General features: G+C 35.6%; 3 protein-coding genes and 1 pseudogene across 3 annotated transcripts; 2 read left to right on the forward strand and 2 right to left on the reverse strand.

The window, feature by feature from the left end:
• Positions 1-281: 281 nt before the first annotated feature.
• LOC132182165 (aquaporin NIP2-1-like) lies at positions 282-2,650 on the forward strand. Its single transcript, XM_059595356.1, has 5 exons — positions 282-425; positions 725-949; positions 1,712-1,906; positions 1,991-2,052; positions 2,473-2,650. The coding sequence occupies exons 1-5, from the start codon at positions 282-284 to the stop codon at positions 2,648-2,650; spliced, it is 804 nt and encodes a 267-aa protein (XP_059451339.1).
• Positions 2,651-3,243: 593 nt separating this feature from the next.
• On the reverse strand, positions 3,244-4,955 carry LOC132182166 (structural maintenance of chromosomes protein 4-like). Its single transcript, XM_059595357.1, has 6 exons — positions 4,887-4,955; positions 3,934-4,077; positions 3,859-3,888; positions 3,649-3,728; positions 3,454-3,534; positions 3,244-3,367 (listed from the first exon to the last, which is right to left on the reverse strand). The coding sequence occupies exons 1-6, from the start codon at positions 4,953-4,955 to the stop codon at positions 3,244-3,246; spliced, it is 528 nt and encodes a 175-aa protein (XP_059451340.1).
• Positions 4,956-7,567: 2,612 nt separating this feature from the next.
• LOC132182168 (aquaporin NIP2-2-like) lies at positions 7,568-9,604 on the forward strand. The gene is made up of 5 exons (XM_059595359.1): positions 7,568-7,711; positions 7,973-8,197; positions 8,943-9,137; positions 9,222-9,283; positions 9,382-9,604. Exons 1-5 carry the CDS (start codon positions 7,568-7,570, stop codon positions 9,602-9,604), a joined length of 849 nt encoding a protein of 282 aa, XP_059451342.1.
• Positions 9,605-10,144: 540 nt separating this feature from the next.
• Positions 10,145-11,614, reverse strand: part of LOC132182169 (structural maintenance of chromosomes protein 4-like) — a 3,324-nt pseudogene continuing 1,854 nt past the window's right edge.

The following is an 11,614-nucleotide window of genomic DNA, read 5'->3' on the forward strand; positions in this document are numbered from 1 at the left end:
CCCTTAGGTTAATGTAGACATTTGAGAAGCACATACAATTTAAGTAAAATATACGTACTTTTCACATGCTAAAAAGTACATGACACTTTTAGAGATTAGAGTAAAAGAATTTTCCGACGGTCGATTTTTGTAAGAAATTTATGTCATTCCCCAAACAAGTTGGGATTAGAGAGCGAGTGGGATTATAAAAAGGTCTGAGCTCCTGCAACTTAGGCACTCGACAATATCCTTCAAAAGCTGTTTCTCTTCTTCATATTCAACATTTCGTCCCCATCCAGAAAATGGCGACAGATCCAAAACCAAAGAATTTGGCTGAAGCAAATGAGTTTGTCTCATTGGAAAACCCAATATCCCGAAAGCGAAAACCAGGTTATCTTCTTAGGGCACTACTTGATGAACACTACCCGCCTGGTTTTCTCAGAAAGGTGAGATAAAGCTTCCAATATTTCAACCACACCAGTTGATCATGTCCTCACTACAACCAAAATGACACATTTTTTTGGTTTCTGATCAAGCTGGTTTTCTTTTTTTCTTTTTAAGAAATTATATGTCAGGCAGCATCAGCCTCTCCCCATGCATATGTTTCATATCTTTGTCCAATATCCGGCATGCATGACTCATATTTATCTTTTTGAGAGAAAATAATATAACATTTCATATATATGGTTTCGTCAAGTATGTATATATATATAACTTTATTTGCATGCATAAGACGATATAACAGGTGGTGGCAGAGACTATTGCGACCTATCTTTTGGTGTTTGTGACGAGTGGTTCAGCTGCTCTTAGCGCAGCTGATGAAAACAGAGTCTCAAAACTGGGAGCCTCCGTTGCCGGAGGGCTTATTGTGACTGTGATGATCTATGCAGTAGGACACATCTCCGGCGCACACATGAACCCGGCCGTCACTCTAGCTTTTGCAGCTGTCAGACATTTTCCATGGAAGCAGGTACGTAACATGACCTTCTCAAAAACCCCATGGTCGAAACTCGAAAGTAGGCCCCTGGAGGCTTCCTTTACTGTTCTCTTAGGTTCCAACTTCCATCCATGGACAATGTGATGTCAAAATTGTTATTTATTTATTTTTTAAAAAAAATCATTTTCATTTAGTTTTACAAATGAAAATTTACTTGTCTCTAGTTACTATTTATGTTCTTAACATGTTCCTTATATATATAGGCAAGACGCGGAAGCTCTTTTGACTTGGCAACGGGCCCATGCGGGGCGGGTTGGCTGTCAAAATTTTTATTTACTATAATTTTTTTCCTTTTCATTTAGTTTTACAATTTTATTTTTTTATTTTTTTTTTAAAGTAGTTTTATAAAATTGTTATTTGTCTATTTATCATATATAGTATGTATAGATAATATTTATGTTACACAGAACACTACAAAAGTTTCTTAGTCATTTCCCCTCAAATTGTCACATGAAAATAGTAATATTGTCCGTGGACTCCGTTGGTTTTTGCTCCAAACATTACCTCCCATTTAAAAATTCAGGACTTCCAGACAATTTTATCACATAATTTACAAAGGAATAAAAGAAGCATCTTCTTTGGCCTTAAATGTTAAACATAATTCAAAGAAGCATAAATATTACATGTAATATTGAAGTATTACATGGAAAATAAACCAATTGAATATATATATATATATATATATATGATAACGTACAGAAGTAACAATGGAATGAAAGAAGCATTTTGTTGCAGGTCCCAGTTTATGCAGCAGCTCAACTGGGTGGAGCTATTTCTGCTGCATTCACACTGCGTGTAATATTGTACCCAATAAAGGATCTCGGCACTACATCACCAACAGGAACAGAAATTGAAGCTCTGGCCACGGAGATAGTGGTGACATTTACTATGATGTTCACCGCTTCAGCTGTTGCAACGGATACTAAAGCTGTAAAATTTTATTCACATTCCAAATTTTACAAAGCTTTTCAAAACGGTAGATTTACTCATTAGATTATGTCTCCCTTTCGCCAGATAGGAGAGCTTGCGGGTCTTGCAGTTGGTTCTGCAGTATGCATTACATCCATCTTTGCCGGGTAGGTAAAATTAATTCTTAATTTTTTTTTTTTTTTTGATACGAGGATTCACCTATAAGGCCGGACAGTACTTCGGGCTACTACCTTTTTGAAAGGTGGGTACTGACTGTAGAGGCCCAACCAAGGATCCACTGACTAATTCCTGGATCCGTGCACCGCACCGACGAAAATTTTTCCACACGGATCAGGCAAGTCATTGGCTTCACTAGGGAGTGTGGCCCCAAGGGGGAGGTAGCACCTAGCACTCCAGCAGGATTCAAACTTGAGACCAAGAGGGAGCACACCGGCCACTTGATACCAAGCTCTTCACGAACTGAGCCAACCCCTTGGGGTTAATTCTTAATTTTTTACCTTACCTATGAACACTATTCCTTATAAATCTAAATAATGAATGCTAACAAGTTGTCGAGTCATGGCCAGACCAATATCAGGGGGATCTATGAACCCAGCGAGGACAATAGGTCCAGCAATTGCAAGCGCATCCTATAAGGGGATTTGGGTGTATTTCGTCGGCCCAGTTACTGGAACGCTTCTAGGGGCATGGGCTTACAAACTGATTCGGGTGCCGGATGAATTGGCTCACCCAGTATCCACCTAGGAGCAGCGAAGAGATCGAGGCGATTAAATATCCTGAGAATTCTGTGTGAAGGGATGGTTGTGCCCACGATGGGAAATTGTGACAAGCTTCCCCGTATCTGGAATTCCAACAAGTCTTACAAGGGCATATGCGCAACATCTTGTATATGCTTTTGTGGTTAGCTTTCTATATATATATTAGTAATGTGACACCCACCACCTGTGTAATAGTTATGATAATACAAAAACACACCATAAGTCTGTCGATTACAAACTTACAACAGTGACACACGAGGGCACCACTAGCAAATCCAAAAAAAAATTGAAGTCTGGTCTTTGCCTCGCACGAAAAGAGTGAAACTCTTTCCTCCCTACTGTTGGGCAATGCCCTTACCATTTTTTATACGGAACAATATGAAGCGAGGCAACATCATCAATGCAGATTGAAGGAACACGTAAATGTAGGCCAAAGGCATATTAATACACATCAATTTAATCTTATATTTAACTACTATATATAATAATACACATCAATATGTTAGGAAACTAAATACGTAAGTGATATGTGCAAGGTCATACGAACCGAATAAATACCGTCACCTTAAACAAAGTGCATCATAAAGCAGTTTTTTCACACACCATAAAACTCCCTGAGTTAATTGTAATGCTCTTGGTACAATTATCAGTTTTGTAAATCCCCACAAGTCGATCGGCCAATTCAAACATGTTGTTTCTGAGGCTGCACATAGCATTAAATATAAGACAAAGAACAGCGTAAGAAACTATATCAGTAGCTAGCAATAACTCCAGGGGCATCCAGCCTACCTTATGATTATAAACTGTGTGTCCTTTGTCCGGTCCTTTACATAGTGCCCCACAATAGAAACATTTTTGAAGTCAGCGCACCATATCAACCAAACTAAGCCAATGTAGACCCGTAGAAAAAGAAAAAGATATAGATAAAATGATTTTTAAAAAAATGAAAGTACGTTAAAGGATTCAAGAAAAATAGCCCGCCCAGAATCAATTTCATCCATTACATAAAGTGGGATTGGCTTGTAGTGATGAAGTGCAAAAACAAGAGCTAATGAACTCAGAGTCTGAAAGCAATAAAATGAACAACAATATATTACTCAACTGAATAAGATTCAGAGATTTTATATACTAGTCATTTAGGGAGATCAGACGCCCAAATAAACTAAGGTTAAGTCAACAATATTCAAATATAACCTTTTCGCCACCCGATAAATTGGCAATATTCTTCCAGCAAGAACTATTTTACGTAATTGAAAAGAGAAAACCAACTTTAGAATTATCTTTAATTTCCTCCAAGACTTTCTCCTCATCCAGCAAGAACTTTTGCAGTTTTGGAATATTTTCCTCAAGTTTTGGAATCAGGGCTGTGGAGTCTTCGCACTCCTTTTCTAACTCAATGATCTTTGATGAATCCTGAAATAGAAACAAATTAACACATCATTGAGTCTCATTTTAAGCAAAGCTCAAATCATCAGGTAGGAATAACTAGATACTAACCTATATAAGGGTTTTTACACTTTTTAGGCAAGTCCAAAATCGGTTTAGGAAGCTTTATTTCATAACTGGATTCGAATTCTCTACAATGACCAAACAAGTTTGGGCCTAAGAACCTACTTACCAAGAAAAATAAAGAAGCAATTGGGCCTAACAACTTAATAAAAAAGATTTGGGCCTAAGAAATCGAAAGGACATGTAAGGGGGGTTGACATATATAGCCCAAGTTCAAAGAGGAGGCGTAAATTGTGTACAAGAGACTAGCAAAAAAATTGTGTACATTTGTGTTTGTATGAGTAATTTAGGAGAATGTTGTTCCTAAAGGATAATTCAATCGGTTGTGAATTATGTCTCATGAAGCGGAGGTCATTAGTTTGAATCTCTCATCTCCCTTCCTTTGTGTGGACATGTAAAAAAAATAAATAAATAAAAAATTAGTAAACTGGTATACAATTATTATATAATTTGAATGATGTGGCAGTAAAAATTATTGATTTTTTTTTTTTTAGTTGATTTTTTTTTCTTACATCATTAAATTAAATAATAATCATATAACAATTTACTAAATAATATTAGTGTGTGAAAATTTATATAACTAAGAAGGCATATGCATATGTATTACTCTTACAATTATTCATATCAAAAACAATCTCAGCGCACTTTTATATTTCTTTTCTTTTCTTTTCTTTTAATTTTACTTTTTGACTTAGTAACCCAGGGCGCTTTACCTGCATTTGCAAGCAATGGGGATCCCTCTTCAGTCCACCAAATAATATCTTTGGCATGTACCTACCCATGACTCAATGTTCTAATTGAATAGCTTCGATCGTCTCAAATCACTTCCAATCTGAGCTTAAAAATTAATGTTATTGATTTTTTTCTCTTTTAAAGTGTTGATCAATAGTTAATTTTTACTGTCATATCATAAAATTATATAATAAACTTTTTTTTTTTTTTTTTGAGTGGAAATAACATTAATTTATAACTGTGAAGGCATATTACTCTTTGGATTATTCATATTGCGAGCAATCTTATCGCACTTTCATCTTTGTCTGAACTTTTCTTTTTGACTTGGTAATTAACCCAGGGCCCTTTACCTGCATTTGCAAGCAATGGGATCCCTCCTCTGTACTCCTCATAATAATATCTTTGGCAATTGGCATATACCAGCCGAAAGAGATTAGGAAGGTGTTTAGATATTAATATAAGAATAATGTTATTTAATTAGTAGATTATTATGTGGTCATCATACAATTGAGATGACATAATAATAAAAATCAGCATTTTGATCGGTAAATACTTGTAAAAAGAAAAATTAAGAGCTGCTTTGTATTGTCACGTTATCTGAATTGTATAACAATCTATTAAAATAGTATTTTTCTTAATCAAATAATTAAATTTCTCACTTACTAAGTTTTATTTTTTATTTAAAAAAAAAAGCACGTAAAGCTAGAAACATTAATGATCTATATAAGATTTGAAGTAGACGAGAGTGGGGTGGGGAGTTGTAGGTCTCTGACCAAAAAGACGCGCGGAAAGGTATCGTTGCGGTCTGTAGAAGAAGATATTTGGGAAGATGGGGGAAATGCCTGTAACTAATAATTAAGGCGTGGATAATTAGGTTTAGGTTCGTTAATTGAGCCACTTGTGACAACATAATTTACTTGGAAACTTTAAACTTATGGGATCAGTTCGGCAGCTTTAAAAAAATGTGAGCATATCTCCCTAGTGGAAGCTCAGATCCTAAAAGTAAGACACAAGTGTCTTAATAAACGTTTTGGGTCATAGGAAAGCAACTATATATTTACAAGTTTAAATAGACGACAATTTTGTGAGTAATATATTATATATATAAATGTGAGCATATCTCCCTAGTGGAAGCTCAGATCCTAAAAGTAAGACACAAGTGTCTTAATAAACGTTTTGGGTCATAGGAAAGCAACTATAAAATAGAGATTTTTGGTATATTATAATTACAAAAAATTAATTAGAAAGTTGCTTGGGATAAGACTAAGCTTTGTTACATAAGGTGGGTGGGGGGGACTGTTTGGTTTTTTCCAGTATATTATAATTACAAAAAATTAATTAGAAAGTTGCTTGGGATAAGACTAAGCTTTGTTACATAAGGTGAAGGGGGGGGCGGATTGTTTGGTTTTTTCCATATTTGACCAACGGTCAAAAAGTCCAAAGACTCCAAAGAAATAATTTCGCTTGTCCAATTTAACAGTAGCACAAGGAATTGGGAGGTGACTATTGAGCTTGTGGACCTAATACACGGTCTATTAACCAATTGACTCAAGAACAAATGGCATGCCACTGCATTGGATTCTCTAATTTGGCATGTCAATTATAATTGTCTATGTGATCTCAGCATAAGGTGATCGAGTGGCATTTAGGAAACATAACAACATGGGAGTTTTCAATAAGATCATGACACGTAGCCGACGGTTACAACAAATTTGCTATAAAAGGCGGCAGTTCGTCTCTTTCTCTTTTACGTTACCTTTACTTTCCTAAAGTTATTTCTCAATAGCTATATATGTTAACTTAAGTATCAGAGTTATCATTTGACAGCTCGCTCCAATAAACTCTTTTGCTAAATCTGTTTTTGCTGCAAGTACTTCCAATCGTCACCATGGCACACGATCAATTGTTCTAACATAAAGCACATCTTTTTTAATCAACAAAATTATACATGCATTCAGTGAATTTTAAACCTACAGCCTCTTTATTTATCCCATTTATAAAAGAGAATTAAGGAAACACCATATGAGCTTGAAGCCCGTTGGCATAGCACGTCTTTGTGCATATACGAATTTAAATCAATCTCAATGCTATGACCTGTAAAAGGTACAGGCGATGATTTTTAGAAGAAAAATATTATATGCACTTTCATCCTACACCCATCCCATCATCACCTCTTAGATCAGCTCTCGCAAAAAAAAAAAATTCAATGATGGATGGAGAATATCACATCAACCTAACGGAGTGAAAGTGAGATAAAGGTGTAGTATATAACTTTACTCTTTTTAGAATTATCTATGTTTTTTCTTAACAGATATAAATTTTCTACAAATTGGGTTGTATGAATTCTTTCAAACTCAATTGGTCTCTAAAAAAATCATGTCTCTTGAGAAATACATTTGAGAAGCATATACTATTTAAGAAAAATATATGTACTTCTTCCATGCTGCTGAAAAATACATGATACTTTTAGAGATTAGGGTAAAAAAATTTCCCTACGGTCGATTTTGTATGAAATTTATGTCATTCCCCAAACAAGTTGGGATTAGAGATCGGGCGAGTGGGATTAAAAAAAGGTTTGAGCTCCTGCAACTTAGGCACTCGACAATATCCTTCAAAAGTTGATTCTCTTCTTCATCTTCCACATTTCGTCCCTATCCAGAAAATGGCGACAGATCCAAAACCAAAGAATTTGGCTGAAGCAAATGAGTTTGTCTCATTGGAAAACCTAATATCCCGAAAGCGAAAACCAGGTTATCTTCTTAGGGCACTACTTGATGAACATTACCCGCCTGGTTTTCTCAGAAAGGTGAGATAAAGCTTCCAATATTTCAACCATGCACATCAGTTGATCATGTCCTCATGACTACAACCAAAATGACACATTTTTTTGGTTTCTCAAGCTGGTTTTCTTTTTCTTTTCTTTTTTTCCTTTTTAAGAAATTATATGTCAAGCAGCATCAGCCTCTCCCATGCCTATGTTTCATATCTTTGTCCAACATTTCATATATACTTTAGCAAAGTTTCATCAAGTATATATATAACTTTATTGGCATGCATAATGTAGCAGGTGGTCGCAGAGACAATAGCGACCTATCTTTTAGTGTTTGTGGCGTGTGGTTCAGCTGCTCTTAGCGCAGCTGATGAAAACAGAGTCTCAAAACTGGGAGCCTCCGTTGCCGGAGGGCTTATTGTGACTGTGATGATCTATGCAGTAGGACACATCTCCGGCGCACACATGAACCCGGCCGTCACTCTAGCTTTTGCAGCTGTCAGACATTTTCCATGGAAGCAGGTACGTAACATGACCTTCTCAAAAACCCCCCATGGTCGAAACTCGAAAGTAGGCCCCTGGAGGCTTCCTTTTTTGGCAATTTCATACTGTTCTCTTAGGTTCCAACTTCCATCCAAGGACAATGAGATGTCAAAATTGTTATTTATTTATTTAAAAAAAAAAAAAACCATTTTCATTTAGTTTTACAAATGAAAATTTACTTGTCTCTAGATACTATTTGTGTTCCTATCATGTTCCTTATATATATAGGCAAGATGCGGAAGCTCTTTCGACTCGGCTACTGGCCCATGCGGGGCGGGCTGGCTATCAAAATTGTTATTTAATTACTATAACTTTTTTCCTTTTCATTTAGTTTTACAATTCTTATCTTTTCTTTCTTTTCTTTTTTTTTTTCTTTTTTTGAAAGTAGTTTTATAAAATTGTTATTTGTCTTTTATATCATATATAGTATGTATAGATAATATTTATGTTACACAGAACACTAAAAAAGTTTCTTGGTCATTTCCCCTTAAATTGTCACATGAAAATAGTAATATTGTCCGTGGACTCGGTTTTTGTTCCAAACATTATCTCCCATTTAAAAATTCAGGACTTCCAGACAATTTTAACACATAATTTACAAAGGAATAAAAGAAGCATCTTATTTGGCCTTAAATGTTAAACATAATTCAAAGAAGCATAAATACATGTAATATTGAAGTATTAACAGAAGTAACAAAGGAATGAAAGAAGCATTTTGTTGCAGGTCCCAGTTTATGCAGCAGCTCAACTGGCTGGAGCTATTTCTGCTGCATTTACACTGCGTGTAATATTGTACCCAATAAAGGATCTCGGCACTACATCACCAACCGGAACAGAAATTGAAGCTCTAGTCACAGAGATAGTGGTGACATTTACTATGATGTTCACCGCTTCAGCTGTTGCAACGGATACTAAAGCTGTAAAATTTTATTCACATTCCAAATTTTACAAACCTTTTCAACACGGTAAATTTACTCATTAGATTATGTCTCCCTTTCCCCAGATAGGAGAGCTTGCGGGTCTTGCAGTTGGTTCTGCAGTATGCATTTCATCCATCTTTGCCGGGTAGGTAAAATTAATTCTTAATTATTTACCTTAACCATGAAAACTATTCCTTATAAATCTAAATAATGAATGCTAACAAGTTGTCGAGTCATGGCCAGACCAATATCAGGGGGATCTATGAACCCAGCGAGGACAATAGCTCCAGCAATTGCAAGCGCATCCTATAAGGGGATTTGGGTGTATTTCGTCGGCCCAGTGACTGGAACGCTTCTAGGGGCATGGGCTTACAAACTGATTCGGGTGCCGGATGAATTAGTTCACCCAATATCCACTGAGGAGCAGCGAAGGGAGGTGATTAAATATCCTGAGAATTCTGTGTGAAGGGATGGTTGTGCCCATGATGGGGAAATTGTGACAAGCTTCCCCGAATCTGGAATTCCCACAAGTCTTACAAGGCATATGTCCAACATCTTGTATATGCTTTTGTGGTTAGCTTTCTATATATATTAGTAATGTGACACCCACCACCTGTGTAATAGTTATGATAAGTACAAAAACAGACCATAAGTCTGTCGATTACAAACTTACAACAGTGGCACACGAGGGCACCACTAGCAAATCCAAAAAAAATTGAAGTCTGGTCTTTGCCTCTCACGAAAAGAGTGAAATTCTTTCCTCCCTACTGTTGGGCAATGCCGTTACCATTTTTCATACGGAATAATATTAAGCGAGGCAACATCAATGCAGATTGAAGGAACTCGTAAATGTATGCCAAAGGCATGATTAATACACATCAATTTAATCTTATATTTAACTACTATATATAATAATACACATCAATATGTTAGAAAACTAAATACGTAAGTAATATGCGCAAGGCCATACGAACCAAATAAATACTGTCACCTTAAACAAAGTGTATCATAAAGCAGTTTTTTCACACACCATAAAACTATCTGAGTTAATTGTAATGCTCTTGGTGCAATTATCAGTTTTGTAGATTCCCACAAGTCGATCGGCCAATTCAAACATGTTGTTTCTGAGGCTGCATATGGCATTAAAGATAAGACAAAGAACAGCATAAGTAAATATATCAGTAACTAGCAATAACTCCAGAGGATTATCTAACCTACCTTATAATTATAAATTGTGCGTCTTTTGTCCGGTCCTTTACATAATGCCCCACAATAGAAACATTTTTGAAGTCTGCACACCGTATGGAATAAAATAAGCCAATGTAAACTTGTAGAAAAAGAAAAAGATAAAGATAAAACGATTTAAAAAAAAAATGAAAGTATGCTAAAGGATTCAAGAAAAATACCCTGCGCAGCATCAATTTCATCCATTACATACAACGGAGTTGGCTTGTAGTGATGAAGTGCGAAAACAAGAGCTAATGAACTCAGAGTCTGAAAGCAATAAAAGGAACAACAATATATTACTCAACTGAATAAGATTCAGTAATTTCAATTGCTAGTTATTCAGGGAGATCAGACGCCCAATAAACTGAGGTTAAGTCAACAATGTTCAAATATAACCTTTTCGCCACCCAATAAATTGGCAATATTCTTCCAGCTCTTCTTTGGTGGCCTTACACCGAAAACAACACCTTCACTCCTTCAGAGAAAGGATCCAAAGAGTCCACAAGCTCAAGTTCGGCGTCACCCCCAAGTGTGATCATCTATAGCAAGTTCATTAAACAGGCAAAACTAAAATTATTACTAGCGCATATATGTTACAAGAAGAAAAGGAAATGAGGATGACACAAGCAGCATCAATTATGGGAAAAAAGGGCCAATCAAGTGTAATTATTCAATGAGAGAACACAATTCAGCGCCTAAATACAAATGCCATCTGCGATTCAAACTGTTTTATGCATATTCAAATCATTTTCATATGAAGAACAAATAGTCAAAAAGAACGACCATAAAGTTTATAATCCAGTAAAAATTTGAGAGAGGAGATCTATTCACCAACCTGATACATCTCCTTTAGCTTCAAAGATATTGCATTGAAGCCTGCCATGAACTCATCCAACCTGCTATCAATATATTCTAAGCATATATAGATCATCATCACAAATTAATTATTCACACAATTTTAGATTGATAATCTATATCTAATCCTTTTTTCTTTTTGATAAATGAAAATATATATATATATATATATATATATATATATATTGAAGAGAAAAAAATTAACACATCATTGAGTCTCATTTTAAGCAAAGCTCAAATCAACAGGTAGGAATAACTAGATACTAATCCATATCAAGTCCTATAAAAGGGTTTTTACACTTTTTAGGCAAGTCCAATATAGGTTTAGGAAGCTTTATTTCATAACTGGATTCGAATTCTCTACAATGACCAAACAAGTTTGGGCCTAAGAACC

Source organism: Corylus avellana, chromosome ca5, assembly GCF_901000735.1.
Source record: "Corylus avellana chromosome ca5, CavTom2PMs-1.0".
Classification (NCBI taxonomy): domain Eukaryota; kingdom Viridiplantae; phylum Streptophyta; class Magnoliopsida; order Fagales; family Betulaceae; genus Corylus; species Corylus avellana.

Excerpts from the sequence above, each read along its gene's own strand:
- LOC132182165 (XM_059595356.1), top strand. The coding sequence starts at position 282 with ATGGCGACAGATCCAAAACCAAAGAATTTGGCTGAAGCAAATGAGTTT. Across the intron at positions 426-724 it reads CGCCTGGTTTTCTCAGAAAG|GTGGTGGCAGAGACTATTGC; the intron begins GTGAGATAAAGC and ends ACGATATAACAG. Across the intron at positions 1,907-1,990 it reads TTGCAACGGATACTAAAGCT|ATAGGAGAGCTTGCGGGTCT; the intron begins GTAAAATTTTAT and ends CCCTTTCGCCAG.
- LOC132182166 (XM_059595357.1), bottom strand. The coding sequence starts at position 4,955 with ATGGGTAGGTACATGCCAAAGATATTATTTGGTGGACTGAAGAGGGAT. Across the intron at positions 4,078-4,886 it reads CCCATTGCTTGCAAATGCAG|GATTCATCAAAGATCATTGA; the intron begins GTAAAGCGCCCT and ends TTTCTATTTCAG. Across the intron at positions 3,729-3,858 it reads ATTTATCGGGTGGCGAAAAG|ACTCTGAGTTCATTAGCTCT; the intron begins GTTATATTTGAA and ends TATTGCTTTCAG.
- LOC132182168 (XM_059595359.1), top strand. The coding sequence starts at position 7,568 with ATGGCGACAGATCCAAAACCAAAGAATTTGGCTGAAGCAAATGAGTTT. Across the intron at positions 8,198-8,942 it reads GACATTTTCCATGGAAGCAG|GTCCCAGTTTATGCAGCAGC; the intron begins GTACGTAACATG and ends ATTTTGTTGCAG. Across the intron at positions 9,284-9,381 it reads ATTTCATCCATCTTTGCCGG|ACCAATATCAGGGGGATCTA; the intron begins GTAGGTAAAATT and ends AGTCATGGCCAG.